Here is a 19,008-nt window from a genome sequence, read left to right as displayed (position 1 = left end):
TTGTAGTGCAGATTTTTTACTCTGCATACTGCCTTGTGATAATTTATGTAAAAGTACAGCCTATAAATATTTAAACAAATAAAATACTATGAGCTCAACTTGGTGGTGCTGGGGAGATAGATTATATCACAGCAAAGGACTTTGTGTGCTTCACAATCTTCATAACAGTCCCAAGGCCCAAACATGAGGGCTCCCTAGAGATTTGCCTCTCCACAGCTGAGCGAGGTTTGGATCGAGGGTTCTATGCATCTTAAATTTATCTCGCAACAACGGTTGTTGTGCAAGCTTCTGCCCTAAGTCAATCCACATTTGTTTAACAGGACTTGGAAGTATTTTCCCCTTGGGCTTTAGAAGACATTCATAGATCTTCCCACACAAAGTTTTCTTATAAGCCCACATGCTGCCTACTGAAGCCGTTGGTCCCTACTGATAAGGTTAAGGAAGATCTGTTCTGAATAAGAGCTGCTTATTTTTGAGCAGGATGGTGATACTATCATTCCATCTTCTATCGCACAGTTGTGGAACCTCAGGCCTGGAGACCACATACAGCCCTCCAAGCTTCTCGATCCGGCCCTTGGAACTGTCCCCAGGCCACACCCTTTGCTTGCCCTGCTCCTCACTCCACGTTTTTGCCTGGCTGGAATGCGTCCTTGAACTCTGATAATGGCCTTTGGTTGTCTTGATGGAGGGTAGAAGGGATGGGGGAGTGGGTGTAGAAAGATGAAGATGGACTTCAAGTCGATCCCAACTTATGATGACCCTGTCAACAGGTGTTTCATGGTAAGCGGTATTCAGAGGTGGTTTACCATTACCTTCCTCTGAGGCTGAGAGGCAGTGACTGGCTCAAGGTCACCCAGTGAGCTTCATGGCTGTGTGGGGATTCGAACCCTGGTCTCCCAGGTCGTAGTCCAATACCTTAACCACTACACCACACTGGCTCTCAACTAGACTACTGTAAGAAGGCAAAAATTACATTTGTTGCTCCGCCCACCTGGCCCTCGGGCCGAAAAAGGTTCAGAGTCTGTTCTACAGATTCGCAATGTGTCCTTTAGTGAGGGGGAGGGGGTAAGAGATGCCTCTCCTTCAATACTAAGAGCCACTGCGGAATAGTGGGACATCTGGGGGCATGGGAAGCAGCCAACCTTCAACTTATATATATTGTTATGTGCCTCCAAGTCGACCGTGACTTATGGCGACCCTATGAATCAGCGACCTCCAAGAGCATCTGTCATGAACCACCCTGTTCAGATCTTGTAAGTTCAGGTCTGTGGCTTCCTTTATGGAATCAATCCATCTCTTGTTTGGTCTCTTTTTCTACTCCCTTCTATTTTCCCAGCATTATTGTCTTTTCTACTAAATATAAAAGTTCATATTAGGGGAAGGGTCGTAGCTCAGTGGTAGAGCATCTGCCTTGCATGCAGAAGGTCCCAGGTTCAATCCCCAGCATCTCCAAGTAGAGCTAGGAGAGAATCCTGTCTGAAATCCTGAAGAGCCATTGCTAGTCATTGTAGACAATATTGAGCTAGATGGACCAATTAAGGCAGCTTCCTATGATCCTGTGTAATATGCTGCAATATGTATGCTGTGGTTCCAGTCCTTCCTGGGGGGCAGATTCCAGAAGGTGGTCTGGGGGCTGGGTGGTGAAACACCTGCACTAAGTATTGATATTTTGGTCTGTGGAGAAGTGGCCAACATGGTGCCCTCCAGCTGTTGTTGGAATGCAACCACCAACATTCCTGATCGTTGACCATGCTGGCCTTGGGTGACAAGAGTTGGAGTCCAACAAGATCTGGAGGACACCTTTTTTATTACTTCTGGTCTATGGTATCCCACGTGATTCTATCTTGTCCTCTATGCTATTTAAGACATACCACTAAGGAAGATGGTTCAGAGACTTGGACAATCCAATGAAGTCATCCCGTCCACCCAAGGGCGTCCACCTGAGCAATGGAGCTTTCCGTCTCCTCAGCTTTGTTCAGGGGCTTCCCCCAAACCTCTGGAGAAGATTGGGTGGGTACGGGGGGGGAGGGCAAACAGGGAAAGGAGAGGAAGGAAACTCCCATTACAGAAGTGGAAGTCCTTGCAACAACTCTGGAAAGCTTTGTTGGATACAACCCAATGTGTTGACACACAGTTCTCACTCGCTCTCCCCGCATTTCAGTCCAAGGAGACTGTGGTAGTTCTGAAGCTGTGTCTGGAGCCAGCGATGGACTAGATGTGGACAAAGGAGCTGAACCTTAAATATGGACATTTAAACTGGGAAAATTTAATTTCCCCAGATTTTTAATTTGAAATGTAACCTGGGGAAGGAACCTACCTCAGTGGTAGAGCATCAGCCTTGCAGGCAAAAGGTCCATCTCCAGGTAGGGCTGGCAGAGGCCCTTGCCTGAAACACTGGGGAGCTGCTGCCAGTCAGTGTAGAAAATATTAAGCTAGATGGACCAATGGTCTGACTCGGTATAAAGCAGCTTCCTATGTTCCTAAAGAGGTAGCCTAGGCTAAGAGGACTACTGATCCAGCAGCACAGTGCTGGCTGGTTCTGAATAGGGTTGCACCCCCACTGAAAGGTCAGGCTCGTGCTTTGGGAGTGTTCCTGTGTGGCAAATATTCTTACTTCTAACCTAGCTGGCCCCAGAAATTATGCAGGATTCAGAGCTAATATTCATAGTAATTATTTCCCTCAACCAAATGGGGCATAATTAAACCTAATACACAGGGAATAAGCATCCCTTTGTCTATTCACAAAGGGCCCACAAGTATGACACCTGATATGAACCAGAACACCTTTGTTGCCACACTAAAACTTGTCCAGCCATAAAACCATAAATTTCAAGATTATCTCAAAGACATAAAATCTCAGAGTGACTACCATCAATTAGGAGTAATTAAATCACACTGATAATAAGGCCATTAATTACCTATATCGTGGTTCCACTTAATCGGACAATTGTTTGTATAAACATTGAAAAATGTTCCTAACCTGATCATTTCTTTATATGTTCATATGCATACTGGATATCTTCCCAAGTCTAAGCGATTTAATATGTTATTCTGTAGCTGAAATTTACTGTATTTGTTTCATGTATTTAGATAAATTGAGGAATGTACCATCTTGTTATATTTTACACTAGTTAATTTTTCTCTTAACAATTGCAATAAGCAGCAATTAAGCTAGGAATGTTTCATTAATTTCTGATCTTCAAAGGAACATTTAGTATAAATATTTTAGTATCAAATCAGTCTTCTCCTAGGAGAGGCTCACTAATGCTTGCATCCCCAGATAGCCTTGTAAGATCCAGGTAGGTTAAGTAAGTGAGGTACCTCAGCTCTGCATCAAATAAATTGCATAAATGGGTTAAATCTATGCTTATATATCCAGATTTTAGATCTGTTATGCTTTAGGATATGTAATGCCTTAACTTGCTTTTATTTTGATTCTATGCTGGTTAACTTTTATTCTTTCTTATGGAATGTTTAAATAGTTTTATAAGTAAAGGAAACTTGTTGAACTGATCTTATCTGTCTGAACACTTGTTCCCGAATCCAAAATTTCCTGTGTGCTAATACAAGGAGGGGGCTAACTCTCTCCCCTTTGACGTGGCGTCTATTTCAGGGAAAGCTCAAGTGAAGCTTAATTGCCAGGCTCATAGCCTGCTACAAATACAGCATGCTCAGACTTCTACCCTGAACAGAGCAAACCTGTCACACCTGGATGCCGAAGTGGCAGCTCTGGCCATGAATGTTTTTGTATCAAAATGTGCAGGCGCATCAATCGAAAGTGTTTCCAGACAGGGTGGCTGGATTACTATAATGCACGCTACAAGAGACTGCCTTTGAAGACCATTCACACAGTTTAGCTAGTACAAAATGTTACTCCAAGAATTCTGGTTGATGCCAGGTTTGCTTGGGATCATGTTTCTCAGTTGATAATAGCAACTGCACTGGCTACTGGTCCATTTATGAGCAAAACTGAAAAAGCACTGACTGTTATCTTCTAAGCTCTGCATAACTAAAAGACCACCTTTCCTTCTCCCAGTATCAGGGGTAGAGACGCTTTTTCATCCCGAGGGCCACATTCCCTCACCGGCAACCTTCCAGAGGCCACGTGTCAGCAGTGGGAGGAGCCAGAGGCAACAAATGGACAGAGCAACGGACATGACTTTTAAACCTGTGTTCAGGAGGCTGTGTATCCACCACACTAATTCAGAGATTCCTTTCTTTATCTCTCTGTCTTCCCACCAGGCAAGCAAGAGGCATTCTCAGTGCAAGGATGCTTTCCAGACAGGCAAAAACACTTGATGAGGGCAAAAAACAAGGCCCATGCAGGGTGCAGCCTGACTGGGGGGGGGCATGGCCTGGGGAGTGTGTCCTGGGGGCCAGATAGAGAGGCCAAGAGGAGTGTTTGGCCCTTGGCCCTGCTTTCCACAGCATTGCCCTATATTAATCTGCCCATCTTCTGAAATTTAACAAAATTTATATACATGATTGTAAAAAAAACCCTCTAAGTGGTTTACAAGGACAAAAGCAGTTAAAACAAGTAATTAAAATATTTTTAAAGCTATTAAAGCAGCAGTAGACTAAAAAAGATATTTAAAACATATCAACATGTATGTGTCTGGATAGGCTGCCTTGACATTAGGCAGGCATCAAAAAGTATACAATGAAGAGATGCCTGCCTGATGTCAATAGGCAGGGAGTTCCAAAGTGTAGGTGCTGCCATACTAAAAGTGGGACGAGTATTGTGTTGCACCTGTAACAGTGCCAATTCTGACATCATCCAGGGAAGCACTTATGATGCATGGTTAGCAGGGCCACGTGAGATGATATCTTCTGTTGTAATACCCACAATGTGTCCTGGAAGGGCTGTTTGGCTTGCTCTTTCGTCAGTGCTCTGCCACACTGTCTGAAGACTTGCTCTTCCAGCAAACCTTTAATCCAGGGATGAGGAACCTGCAGTCCTCCAGAAGTTGCTGGACTACAACTCACATCATCACTGACCACTGGCCATTCTGTGTGTGGCTGATTCCTGCTTTAATCTGTTTACAGCTTAAGTTTATTCTATTTTTCATTGGCTCCTCATTGCTTAATCTTCTGCTTCTTGTTTTAATGAGTTTTTATTATCGCTTTATTATCTTAGTTACATAAGCCACCTTGAGCACTTCTTTTGAATTAGAAAGGTAAGTTAAAAAAAGCTCGAACAAAACAAAACAAAACCTCCTAAGAGGCTGGCCTCCAATCCTCTCTCAAACAGTACAGTCCAAGACACATTATTCGCCGCATTAGCTAGGAGCAAGCAAATGCAAAGCCATTATTTGATCAGGGTCAGAATGGCCACTACCAGTTAAAATGCCTGCTGGCATGATTCCAGAACAGTTTTATGCTATTTAACCAAATTATTCTTCACCTTTGGCTTGGTCAGACCATTACATCATGAAAAAACTGGCGATAAAATAATGTACAATGTACCAGCCTTCATCTTGGTGCTCTCCAGATGTTTTGGACTGCTGCTCCCATCAGTCGTGTTGCCTGGGGCTGATGAGAGTTGTAATTCAAAACCTCTGGATGGCGCCACACTGGGGGAGGCTGCAATATACATTATACTAAAATACCAACAAGACAACAAGATCTTTATCAACAGCAGCAACTGGATTCACTTAGGCACAATCCTGAGACAGCATTTTTCAGATGGGTATCACCAGGACTCTGTCCCCAGCACCGCCTCAATCACCAAATCTCCAAGACTTGACAATCTAGAGTCACAGAACACTTTTCACTCCTGCTATCTGTTTAGCAGCAGGCTAAAGTTGCACGCAGCTTTCATTTTTATAAGGCAGTCCCATTGACATATCATACTGGCATTCTCCATTTCCTCAACTGCTGCACAGGTTAATGCACACAGACTATCCCGCTTTACCCTCACAACCACCTTTTGCGGTAGTTAGGCCAAGAGATAATGACTTGCCCAGAGCAGGGGCAAGGACCGGAGCCTTAGCTCCCCATTACCACCTCTGTTCATGACTATCCCATGTTCATTCGCCATAAGGGTCACTTATCAACCTATGCATCATCACCCAGCATAATATTTCTCCACAGTAATTAGTTATGTAACAGTAGCACACAGGCTAGGATGCAAAATGCTGCATGCCGTGGTCCTCATGTGCACTGGGGGTTTTCCGGACCTCCCTGCTGCAATCCTTCCTGCCTCCAATGAGCTGCCCCTGAAGGCCAGGGAACCATCCCAGCATTGCATGCAGTGCACAGATATGTGCAACCACGATAAAAGCTGGTGACACCTAAACCCCACCCTGGCAGGCTCACGAAAATGCCTCCTGCTTTGGGCACTCTGGATCCTGGGGCGGTGTCCAACCAAGCAGCTCTGTCAGCGCATGGGCTTCTGGCTGTGCAATGGGACTTCCCCTCCCACTCCTTTCCCCACACACCTCCTAAATCTGTTCGGGGAGGAGGACCCCCAACTCTGCAGAGCAGATTTGGAGCGAGCTTGGGGGTGTGCAGGAGAAGGAGAGGGAGGGAACGTTGGGTTGTGCAAATGGAAATCCTTGCACTAAGGGAACTTGGCTATCATTTCCACGTCTAATCATTATCTAGCCTCTTTCCTTCCAGAACTAAAGGGCTAAAACTTAAAATTATATAGCACAGTATCAAAGCCAGAAGGCGCTGGTGCCAAACTATTCAATGTACTGGGATTCATTAAGCTTAAGCATCCATTTTTAATTGTCCAAATCCATTAAGTATATCCTCATGAAAGTCAGACAGTCCATTAACATATACTGTAAATCAGCCCTGCAGACCATCTCTGCTGGATCTGCTAGAGGAATTTTCAGAGCTGCAAGACTGAGCTGAAGCCCCTTGGTTATGCAAACAGAGCAGGGGGCACCAACTGTCATTTACAATCTTCGTTTTCTGTTGACCCACAAGTGAATCACACAGCCTTGAGCTGAACTGGGAGTTTCTGTCATTTGTAAGATTGGGGGTGTAAATAAACATTACTTTTTTAAAAGGTCAGATGCTCAATTTCACTGCACTCTGCTTTCCCCGTTATGTTCAACGTAATACCAAGTCTGGTGCCGTGAAGCAGATCATCATGTTAATAGTTTAAGACACACAGCGTTGGAAGCATGACAGCAAAAACTAACACAATTTTAAAGACAAAACAAGAAAGCGGAGTACCTAGCATGCTACTGGTTCTGTACAGTGGTAGAAGTAGCAGAAAACTCAATGGGTTGGATTCAGAGTAAGTTAGCTGCACTTAAATCCTACTGAAATCAATGGGAACTCAGTGCAACTAATTTAAGCCCAACGCCTCTTTATCATAAATACAAACTCATTTGGGGCAACATAAAAGGAAAATGTGGCTCACAGCAGAGGAAACGCAGTAAGGGTGGCTCTAAATAATAAAAATGCCACTTCGGTCACCGCCGCTAGATTTTCCAGCTTTACTCAAGACTCCCTGAACCAGTTCCCTTTTAGCTACTGAAAAGCACCTCTGCCGTTTTGGAATCTAAACGATCATCCTCTAAAAGGCAACCAACTCAATATACTCAACTGTGAGGGGGGAAAAAACTGATTACAACATGTTTTCAAAATGGTATAAAAGGAGTAGTGTATTTTTTAATCTAGACCAGTGGCTCAATTCCCCCCCCCCCCATACGGACCACTTGAAAAATGCTGAGGGTCTTGGTGGGCCACTTAGTGACTTTCTGTCAGTTGTAGCAATTGTACTGTGCTGTGCTAGATGCTGTATGATTTTTAATTGCATTTTTATTGCTTCTTATTTTTTTATTAAATTACAATTTGAATTCCATAGAATTCCAGTTGTGATATAATATAACAAATAAAATAACTAATACAAATACAATTAAAATCAATATATTTATTATTATTAATTATTATTTATTAATTAAATTTATTGCCCGCCCTTCACCATTAGGTCCCAGGGCAGGTCACAGCAATATAAAATGCATTAAAAACGGTATAAAACAAATTACATTCACAATTAGAGAGGGTTCTAATGTCAAAAACCAGGGTGAAAAGGTACTTCTTCAGCATACAACGAAAGCTGTACAGTGAAGGTGCGACACACACCTCTGTGGTGAAGGAATTCCACAACTTAGGGGCTACCACAGAGAATGCCCTCTCCTGGGCCAACACCCCATTAATGCCACAGATGTGCCACAGACCACCTGAATGAAGTTTGCAAACCAGAGTTTGGGAACACCCGATGCAAGAAATCATCCTCTAAAAGACACGCCACTCACTATACTCACTTAACCATAAAAAAACTGATTATGACATGTTGAAAACAAGATGTTTTCAAAATGGTAGAAAAGGAGCCGTGCATTTTCTAGACATTTTCGTCAGCATTGACACAGAGAATATTTACCTTTCCTCTATTTTGTTCTTGTCCACTAGGGGCTGTTTGATCCACTGATTTACCAGCCTCTGTCCTTGAGGTGTTTTGCACTTATTTAACAGTCCAGCCAAAGACTGTGTACCTTGGGCATTTTCTGAAGAACCCTGAGGGGGGAAAAACACAGTACGGCAGAAAGTCAATAAAAACCCAGCATCCTTTACGCAGCGTCCTTTAAAACCTCTTTAGAAGAGGAATGGTGGCAAGAGAGAATGTTTGTGCACTTTGTATTTTAGGACTTTTTCTGAATTAAGGGCCAGTGTGGTGTAATGGTTAGAGTGCTGGACTATGACCTGAGAGACCCAAGCTCAAACTTGGCCATGAAGCTCATTGCGCCACTCACCTTCTCTCAGCCTAACCAACCCCACAAGGCTGCTTTGCAGAGGGAAGGGGGAGAGCCATGTACACCAACTTGAGCTCTTTGGAGAAAAGGTGGTATATAAATGTAATAAATAAATAGTACGATAAATATTTATTGCTTGAAGCTATAAGCCACTGCAAATACAATAAAATACACAAACAAAGCATAGATAAATATTAGCTCCCCTTAGGATAAAATCAGAAGTTATCTTAGGACTGCTTTTAATCTTAGCTTGCTCAAATTAATGAGTCACCTTTTCAAGCCACTGACATTTGGTTCAAAATTCTCGCCTGGATTTTCTTCACTGCAAACAGTGAAACATGATAGGACATATATACTCATATTCATCAGATAACAGATGGATCACGAAGCCCTGAATTGGCCACCCGCTACACTGCAACATAACATAAGATAACAATTTATTTCTAGGGCAATGCAATGCAATAACGAATGAACTAAATTCACTATGCAACCATTTCAACAGATACACAATCTATTTCTTACTGGGATATGATGATACCTGCCAACCCTATAAGCAGAGGACAGCAAAAATAAATATAGAAAATTATTTTATTATAGTATACAAATTGACGCTTGGGTAGACAATCTCGGATTCCTGTGTACCCTTCCAGTAACAAAGGAGGAGGCTCGAAGGGAAGACAGGCAAGCTGAATGGAAAGAGGAAGAAAGAACAAGGGGGCTGGTCTTTCCCCTCCAAGTGTATCTGCACAAATGTACTATCTCGGTAAAAACAAGGAACCAGGAGCCAAGCCGTAAAGCAAAACCAGAGAACAGCACATTTTTAAAATGAATAAAGCCACTTAGAGCTTTGAAATAAAACACTGGGCTCTACAGGGGCATATTCCAAGATCGATACCACTTTAAATCTTCCCTAGCTAGCTTCATAATGTGACTTACATAAGCCTTTCCTTATGTCAAGGTAGATACTGACCTATTGTGCGGATTAAAGGTTTACCTTCCCAACATTCTTCTTTTAAAAAGCTTCCTGATCCATCGATGCAACACCAAACATACTCCCTCAACAGTTTCTGCACATATTTTATTTATCTAGGCTTTGCAAACCTAATATATTATGCAGGAGTGGCTGCAGGACATCTACATATATTTGCATGTGCCCATCTGTCCCCATCCCCTGCAACATTTAGTCTATCTAATCAGTTAAACCAGCGGATGGGGAAGTTGTGGCCCTCCAGAAGTCACTGAACTACAACTCCCATAATTCCTGAGCCTTGGCCACACAGGCTAGGGATAATGGGAGTGGGAGTCCAACAGCCTCTGCAGTGACATAGGTTCCCCACCTCTGGATTAATCAACAACAACAAAATCATACACATTAAATGAAGATAAGGCTCAGCCAAAACAGGACTGGGAGGAGAAGCAGGCTGTTCACGTGTTTCCCACACACACACCCTGTGAAGCACCCTCCCCATGGCAGTCTTGGGGTGAGACAGTCGGCAGCAGCTCTTCAGCATGGGTCTGATCCGCTACAACATCAGTACCATTTCATTCTGTTCAAAATGTGGGCCTAAGACAGGGCCTTTTTTGACAGGTACATGTGCCACCTAAAAGAAATTCAGCCTTTTTCCTAAAAAAAACTATTGTATTGTTTTTATGCAAATTCATGTAGATTTGAATAAATGAAAACTTATACAGTTTATTATTATTTCTTTAATCAGTGGGTTATATCCATCTAAATCATTCACAGAATAGATCAACTGAAATTAATGGATACGACTTACCTATGAGCCAGACTGGGACCTGGGAGACCAGGTTTCAAATCCCTACTTGGCCATGAAGCTCACTGGGGGACCATGGGCCAGTCAATGTCTCTCAGCCTAACCTACCTCATAGGGATGTTGTAAGGATAAAATCAGGAGGGGGAGAACCATGTTTGTATGCCACCTTGAGTCCCTTGGAGGAAAGGTGGGATATAAATGAAATAAATAAAATAAGTAAATAAGTCTGTTAGGTTGCATCTAATACTGCACTGCCCTAGTGTTTGTGTAACAGACTCCTTCCTTTCCTGCCTGCCCCCCGTGCACTTCAAAATTGCCCTGAAGGTTTGGGAGACCCTCTGAAGCAGATCTGGGAGCACACAGGATGTTGCACGGGGGGGAAAGCAGAAGAGAAAGTCTTACTGTGCAAGCAAAGTAAACTCACACAGCATTGAATACAACCTATTCATTTCTGTGATCTACTCTGAGTATGACTTAGCAGGATACAACCCAGTCATCACCTTAATCAAGACAGGTTCCCATTGTGCAATTCTTAACCAGGGCTAGCTCACAAGACTATTGTACTCTTAAAAGATTCAAATGAACCAAGAAAAAAATTCAATCTACGATTTGCTCCTAGCTTGAGCTTGTGTTCACATTTCATCATAATTTTGCATACCATTTTTCCACAAAATTATGCTTTAAAAAGTGATTAAAAAGTGACAAAACATCTGAGTAAATTTCTGCAATCAGGAGAGCTGGAACCTTTTTCTCTTAAGTTTTCAAAAAGGAAAGGAAAGTTGGTATTTATTACGTTTATACCCCATCTTTCTTTTCATGATGGAAACCCAAGGCAGCTTACATCTGGTTACCAAGCGTCTCTCATCCAGGCACTGACCAGACCTGACCCTGCTTAGCTTCAGCAGGGAGCTGGCCTCATGTGCCTTCAGACCATAGTCTTGGACCATAGCCTAGGCTCCTGAAGGGGAAAACAAGAGCCTACTTGCACATAAGTGGCTAGCCTCTGGGTGATCATTTTTATATTTTGAGATATGATATTTGTATAAGACACCTTGAGCCCCTCAAAAATAAGCAGGATATAAGTTTTTAAACAGTATTAATAAGAATGCTGCTTGGTTACAATTTAATGGCATAGATAGTACAGAATCACCAAACTATAAAGCCGCTGATAACAGGTTTGTAACAGGTCTAGAAATCTCTCACTCTGCAGTGACTGTTGGTTGCAACTGTACAATGAAACCTCACCTCCTGTTTCTCTGGATGACTTGAAATTGTGAATTTCTTCAAGCCATCTTTTTAGTTGTCGTAACATTTTATGACAGCACAGAGCTTACTCCTCCTAAACGACTATGCCTTGCATCTTTACCCCAACCCAATTAGACTTGTCTGGTGGAAGTAAGAGGTTCCCTCACCTCCTTGCCCAACTATTAAACATTCAAGATCCTAGTCTCTTTCTCTCTATCTGGTGAACCAAACAGCATCCAATGGTTAACATGGCATCGTACGATGATGCCTCTGTCATTACCATCAGTTACTTGCTTCAGCCGCCTATTATTATTTCTGTTAAATTTATATCTCGTCTTTCCTCCCAAGGGATAAAACATATTAAAAACAATCCCAATACAGACGCTGATTGGGAAAGATCTCTACTTGAAAGGCTTGTTGGAAAAAGGATGGTCTTCTGAAGACACATTCCTCCCCCCCAAGGCTTTCCCTGATAGTCAAAGCAGAATCCTGTCTTCTGTATGTTATAATGGTTTATTGCATTTCTGTACTTTTTACTTGTTTTCTTATGGGTTTGTATTGATGGTTTTATTGCACATTTTGTGCGATTTTTGTGTGTTTAAATTGGCTGCATACGACTTACAGATATTTCATATGTTAAGGGGTAAAGAAATGGCCTTAAATCATTGTGAAGGGCTTACCCTTGCCCCACTCCCAACAACAGACAAAAAACCTCTCTTTTGTGCAATTCAGCTTTGTGCTCCTGAGCACAAGGTGCATCCGAAGACTCACACAGAGCATCAGGAGGCTCAGAAGACGCTCAGGACAAGTAACACATTTACCTCCCGAGCCATTTCCTTGCTTTGGACGTGCATCAGCAAATACTGTGCCTTCACTGAAGCTATTCAGGCAGCAAGTGACTGCAGGAGTCTGATATTCCAAAGCAGCTTTGTTTCAATTGGGAATGCACTAAAGAGCAGGCAGTGGGGCACTGGATTTCTCCAACTTAAAAACAGCACATGTCCTCTCAGAATGCAGGTCAGGGACTGTATGTCTGAATGGCCTTCCAATAATAAACACTCCACACTTGGGGGGGCAGCACATCAAGAAACAGGTTTAAGGAAAGACCTTTGTCCCAGGTAAGCCAACTTTCTACATTCATCTGAGGGGCAGGCTATACCATGTTTTCCCCCTGAATTTTTACACGTTGAAAGGTGCCTTTCTTATGCTAAAGGCAGGCGTACGCAGACATGTAATTTTATTATGTGCATTTATTTTTAACACCTGTTGATTTTACCTATATTTGGGTAATTTTATTATGTCTGTGTTTTAAAGTGTTTATAATGACTATTTTATACCATTTTATGTAAACCACTTAGAGATACATTTTTGATTAAGTGCCATTTTAATTTTCTTAACCATTTTAATCTTTTAATCCGTATTTTTAATTTTTGTCGTATTGTGTTTTTGTAGTGTTTTTTGTTGTTTGTTTGTATATGTTTTTATGATTTTTATTATGATATATTGTATTTTATCTTGTTTGTTCACCGCCCTGAACAACAGCCTTAGCTATTCTGCTAAGGGCGGTATATAAATTGAAATAATAAAAAATAAATAATAAAATATAAATCTTGCTAAAGAAAATAAAAATGTACATAAGCAAGCGACTCTTGCCAACAAATGGGATGGAAGTCCCAATCCACAGAGAGTGCACTGGGTCCAGAAAATCCTGCTGGCACCCCATAGCTCAGAGTAAGCACTGAAAGCAAGAGCCACAATTAGGTTTTTGCCGCTCCCAAAGTCAGCCTAAGTGTGCATCTACACATTTAAATCGGCACAAGCAAATGTTACACAAGTTTGTGTCATGGGCCTGTGCCCTGAGCCTCTCTCTATGCACCTAGCAATGCCCCAGCTTACCTGGAAAAGGTTAAGTGCTCTGACAGCAGCATGATCCAGTGTCATATACTGATTGAGGTCGAAGGTGGAGAGTTCAAATTGCCCAAAATTAGATTCATCAGTTAAGAGTTCTAAATACTTAATCACTGCAGACAAGGAACAGATGGCAACCTAGGGGGGGAAAATGCAAGAGATGAGTAACTCTGGATGCAGCCAGACTGGCAGCTGGCCACTAGCGTAATGTTGGAACTAGAGTTTGGATATGACCTAGCCAACCGAGAGTTTGCATTTGAGAAGCACAATTTCCAAGCAAAATTATTGTTAGAAGCTCTGCCATGACATGACTCGGATGTAACATTAAGACAAACCCCATGGCTTAGTGAAAACAAATTAACTAAACTTACAGATTTCGGGAGCAAAGGCTGTGGTCACTGCTCTCATCCCCTAGTCCTACTGCTGCCACATCACCCAGACCTAGGCTATAGTCTGGTTTAGCATTACAACAGAAGCTGGACTCATGGTCTGTCATGCTCCAGACAAACCATGGGAAGCCACAGAACAAACCTTGGTTACGGCATGTGGTTTGTCAGAAAGAGGCAAACCATGAGCATGGGTTCAGACAAACTATGGTTTAGCCCTGGGTAGTACAGCAGCTGCAGTCTTCGCGCTGGAAACACACACTGCTGTGCTAAGCCATAATTTGGCTTAAAGTTACAAACAAACTGGGCCATGCACTTCTTGAATGAGACGGTGAATGGCCAACAGGATAAAAGTTAAGTACCCTGTTCTATCCTGGATGAAAACACTGGGTAGACTGTGCCTATCAAAGCCTCTATCCTTCACCTTCCTACAAGTGTACAGAGATCTGAAATAGCCACTATTTGCAATAGGAGAGCAAAATAAGAACAGTAGCAGCCATTTATTCCACAATGACACAGCTATGCAAATAGCAGGTTAGTACTTTAGTGCTGAAATGCAAAAGTAAACTGCAGTTGCTTGAAGAGGTAGCCGCCAAGAGATCTTGTGAGATTAATGCCTGTTCTCTCTTTTTTTTAACAAAGGTCATAAGAATATAAGACGACCCTGCCGGATCAAGCCAACAAACCCCTCTAGTCCAACATCCTGTTCTCACAGTGGCCAACCAGTTGCCCACAGGAAGCCCAAAAGCAGACCCTGAGCACAAGAGCACTCTCCCATTCTGCTGTTTCCAGCAACTGGAATGCAGAAGCATCCTGCCTCTGACTATGGAGGCAGAGCACGGCCATCATGACTAACAGCCATTCTGATAGCCTTATCCTCCGCGAATCTGCCTCATCCTCTTTTAAAGCCAGCCAAGTTGGTGGCCATCACTGGCTCTTGCGGGAGCGAGTTCCATAGCTCAACAATGCGTGGTGTGAAGAAGTACTTTCCTCTGTCTGTCCTGAGTCTTCCAACACTCAGCTTCCTTGGATGTCCACGAGTCCTTGTGTTATGACAGGGAGGAAAACTTTTCTCTATCCGCTTTCCCCGTGCCATGCATAATTTTATACGCTTCTATCATGTCGCCTTTTCTCTAAACTAAAAAGCCCCAAATGCTGCAATCTTTCCTCATAGGGGACAGGCACTCTATCTCAGCACTACTTTCTTTAGCTGAAATTGCACGCTTAGTAATATCAATAAGCATTTATCCAGTGCAACCCAAGTGCTCAGAATCACCCTCCCAGCAGCCACTAGACTATTGTTACCTTCAGATCACAGACTGGGGAGGGGCGGGAGGCAGAGCCAACAGCAAGCTTACTTTTGAATTCACAGCAGAGGTGAGAACTGAATAGGGGACTTCTAACTCACACTACCACATTCCAGCTTTCGCCAACCTGGTGCCCTCCAGATGTGCTGGACTACAACTCCCATCAGCCCCAGCCAGCACAGCTGATGGGAGCTGTAGTCCAAAGTATCTGGTGAAGGCTGTGCTACTCTCTCCCAGACCTGAGTTCACCACCTCTGCTATGGAAGGAGAGGCCACTGTAAACAGGAACAGAAAGCAATAGAACCCAACCCCACCTCTCAAGTGAGGCTCAAAGGGTGGGGGGATATTAGTTTAAAAAAAGGAAGCCTCCAACATGTTTTCAGAATATTATTAAAGTTGCAAGCAATCTCCCCAGCAGGTGGAAGAAGAAAAGCGACAGCCATGGCTCATGTGTGTTAATTTAACATCGCCCACGCACTGAGTTGTTTGTGTATGCTTTTAAGGGGGTGGTGGAGGGAGGGGAGGGAGAAGAGTTGTTTTTTTATATATATAAAGTAAATTTAAAAGATGTCAGGAATCTTGCTTGCAATTTCTTTTCTCTTATGTAGAATGAATACAAGACATTCAACATATCTCTTGCAGATTTTTTGTTACAGTTTTCAAAATATTTGAAGGGCGAGTCTCCTGAAAGAAACAATTAATTTAATCTATTGGCATCCCCCCATCAGTCACCTGTTTAAAGCATTTTAAGCCCTGCTAATGTCAGCATTCTTTAACTCGGGGACAATTCTTAACCTGGAAAGAAGCAGCAGGGCTTGATGAGGCAGTGAACATGAGAACCTAAGAACATAAGAAGAGCCCTACTTGATCATGCCAATGGCCATCAAGTCCAGCATCCTGCTCTCAAAGTGGCCAGCCAGATGCCTAAGGGAAGCCCAAAAGCAGGACCTGAGTGAAAGAGCACTCTCCCCTACTTGTGATTCCCAGCAACTGGTCTTCAGAAGCACATTGCCTTTGCTCGTGGAAGGAGAGCATAACCATCACAGCTAGTAACCATTGTTGGCTTACCTCCATGAATTTGTCTAATCTTTTGAATCCAAGTCGGTAGCCATCACTGCCTTTTGTGGGAGCAAATTCCATAGTTTATGCGCCGTGGAAAGAAGCACAGTCTATGCTCTGGGCGAAGAAGGTGCACTCAGCACTACTCCCACAGCTTCTCTTTGCTCTACCAGTTCCCAGGCTGGCACAGTGAAGAGGTTCAAACTGGGCCCATTCCCACCACATGATGGCGGCATGGGTCACACAGGATCCAGCTAATCCTGTGCAAACCTAGCCCTTCTCCACCCCCCAAAAAAAATCCTATTACAGGATTTTTCTGATACCTATTGCAGCAGTAGCTTTCGCCCATTTGTCATTTGGGCAGGCACACTGGGACAGTTGTCACCAGTAGTGTAGTGGTAAATTCAAGAGAGCAGAGTCCCTTCATGATAGTCACAGCCACACCCCCATGTAAGATTATACAGCCTTCTAAGGTTATAGAATAAACTGGCCAGGCTTGAATACTGCTTTCTGCTTCTCTCTCCGACTGTCCTTTCTCACAGTAAAGAGATATTGCTTGAATTACTGAATTCAGGGTCTACATGTTTATCTCCTGCTGTTACCAAACAGCTTGATGATATCGATGGGGTGCTATCATCAGGATTCACTGTTTCTTCTTCTGCAGTTACAGAATTCTCACTCTCCACAACTTGTCTTGGCTTTTTGAAGTAGGAACTAATAAAGGCTTGCTTGCAATCGACACTCAGTGACTAACACACTCCCTTTCCACGCTGACTGGCTCGCAGGACACTGGAGACATAGGGAGCTTACACCTGGCTCCCAAGAAAGTAAGGGGATCTAAGACCTCCTGGGCCCCGGGCGACTACACTCCTAGTCCTCACTTCTATAGCTCCTCACTCCACCCAAACCCCTTCTAGCATGGCAGTTCCGACTGCTCTGTTAGAGCAGTTTGCTTTTGCCATCTGTTTAAATTGGCTGCTGCTGCCGTTTTACTCTGAGATTTTAATTGGCTGCATTCATTTGTATACCTTTTATTATTATTTATCATTATCATCATTTTAAATCGTGCTTACTGTGTTAGCCACCGGGGGAACATCAGTCTACGTTGAAGGTGCAGGATATGAATTATGTAAAAAAAAAATCATAACAACTTCCTTCAGCAGATGGGTCATACGTAAACTAGACGGGCCAGAAATATTCTCCCAAAATATTCTTCACACATCAATGCCAGCAATCGCATCATTTTATATCACAATGTCAATATATAAAGAGGGTTTTTCAGCCTTATCTTTCACATCATTCTAGTGTTATAGATGAAAAAAAAAAATAGGGGCTTTTCCAAGGCCAGACAATGAGAGTGCGTTCACACAAGACATTTTGCCTATAAGTCCCATGCAGAAACACACATGTGCACCATTGTGGGCGAAAAGCTTGTGTCTATTTTGCTATGACTACATGTGCTTTTAAGTCTCTCCTGTAAATAAATATCAAGAAAGAGCTATTCACTGTTTTCAAAGATTATTAAAATCAATACGGAATTGCAAAATGCAATTTTGTTCTGTCTTTCCAACTTCCTCATCCCCGAAAAAACAACAGGTGCACATTTATTTTTACACCTCGCTCAGCATTGTGGAAAGAACAGAATCTAGTCCGGGTGTTTCTACAAGGCAAAGGGGAAGTAACAGTACCTCCAGTACAGACTCAATGCCAAGGTTCAGGTGTTCACGGGTTTCAAGGCCACACGGGAGTAGCTAAGTGTTCCAAGGAGTTTCCCTGCCTACCCACCAAGCTTTTAAGCAGAGCAAAGAATGCCCGGCTACTCATGAGAATCCCTTCCCCTGCAGGAATTCCTGGTCTGAAAGCACGCACTCTGCTAGGGGGATGATCCTCCCCTTTTCTCTTGATGCACCACCTCTCTTCTGGAGAAACTGCCAGACCCACCTCCTCATCCACTGGTGGGGAAGGAGGCTCCTCTGTGGGTGAGGAAAAGGCGGCCTTAGAGATGTGAAGGCCTGGAAAAAAACCAGAAAAATTTGGGAAAAAGCTAGTTTTTTCCCGAAGCTGTTTTTGGGTTTTTCCCAAAAAATGGAAAAAAAATTGATTATGGAAAGTTTTATTTTAGCATGATGAATAAAATGTTTCACTGAATCTTGGTGTCCCCCCCCCTTTTCTCAGTTCTTTTTATGGGAATGGATGCTTGATTTCTGCTTGACACTGTGGAGGACTAGTAGAGACTTAAATAATTTTCTTTGTTATTAATGTTGATGGTTTTTGGTTTTTTTAATTGTTTTTTGTCTGCTCCTCATAAACTGGCAAAATGAAGGAGGCTCCTTACAGTTCAGGTGTTCCTTACAGTTCAAGATCTTGTAGATCCATGTTACAAAAATAACATAAAAAATTTAAGAAGTAAATTCAATTTGTAATAATTGTTTGAATAAAATGTACTTTTAATATACCAAATGTGATAATTTTATGCCAAACCAACTTGCACATAATTACATTTTATGTTCCTGAAGTAACAAACTGACTTTCAATCTGTAAAAAGTGCTAATATTGC

At 42.8% G+C, this 19,008-nt stretch overlaps 1 protein-coding gene across 4 annotated transcripts in view; it reads right to left on the bottom strand.

The window, feature by feature from the left end:
* The window catches only part of MSH2 (mutS homolog 2), a 105,396-nt gene that overhangs the window by 58,260 nt on the left and 28,128 nt on the right, over positions 1 to 19,008 (bottom strand). For all 4 annotated transcript variants that reach the window (XM_061625640.1, XM_061625641.1, XM_061625642.1 and 1 more), the window contains 2 exons: positions 13,688 to 13,837; positions 8,402 to 8,535 (listed from right to left, as the gene is read on the bottom strand). In XM_061625640.1, coding sequence (XP_061481624.1) covers positions 8,402 to 8,535; positions 13,688 to 13,837 — 284 coding nt within the window. The remainder of the gene's footprint in view (positions 1 to 8,401; positions 8,536 to 13,687; positions 13,838 to 19,008) is intronic.

This window comes from Rhineura floridana, chromosome 4 (genome assembly GCF_030035675.1).
Source record: "Rhineura floridana isolate rRhiFlo1 chromosome 4, rRhiFlo1.hap2, whole genome shotgun sequence".
NCBI lineage: Eukaryota > Metazoa > Chordata > Lepidosauria > Squamata > Rhineuridae > Rhineura > Rhineura floridana.
The sequence above is the reverse complement of the archived record's forward strand: the minus strand, read 5'-3'. Positions and strand labels throughout refer to the sequence as shown.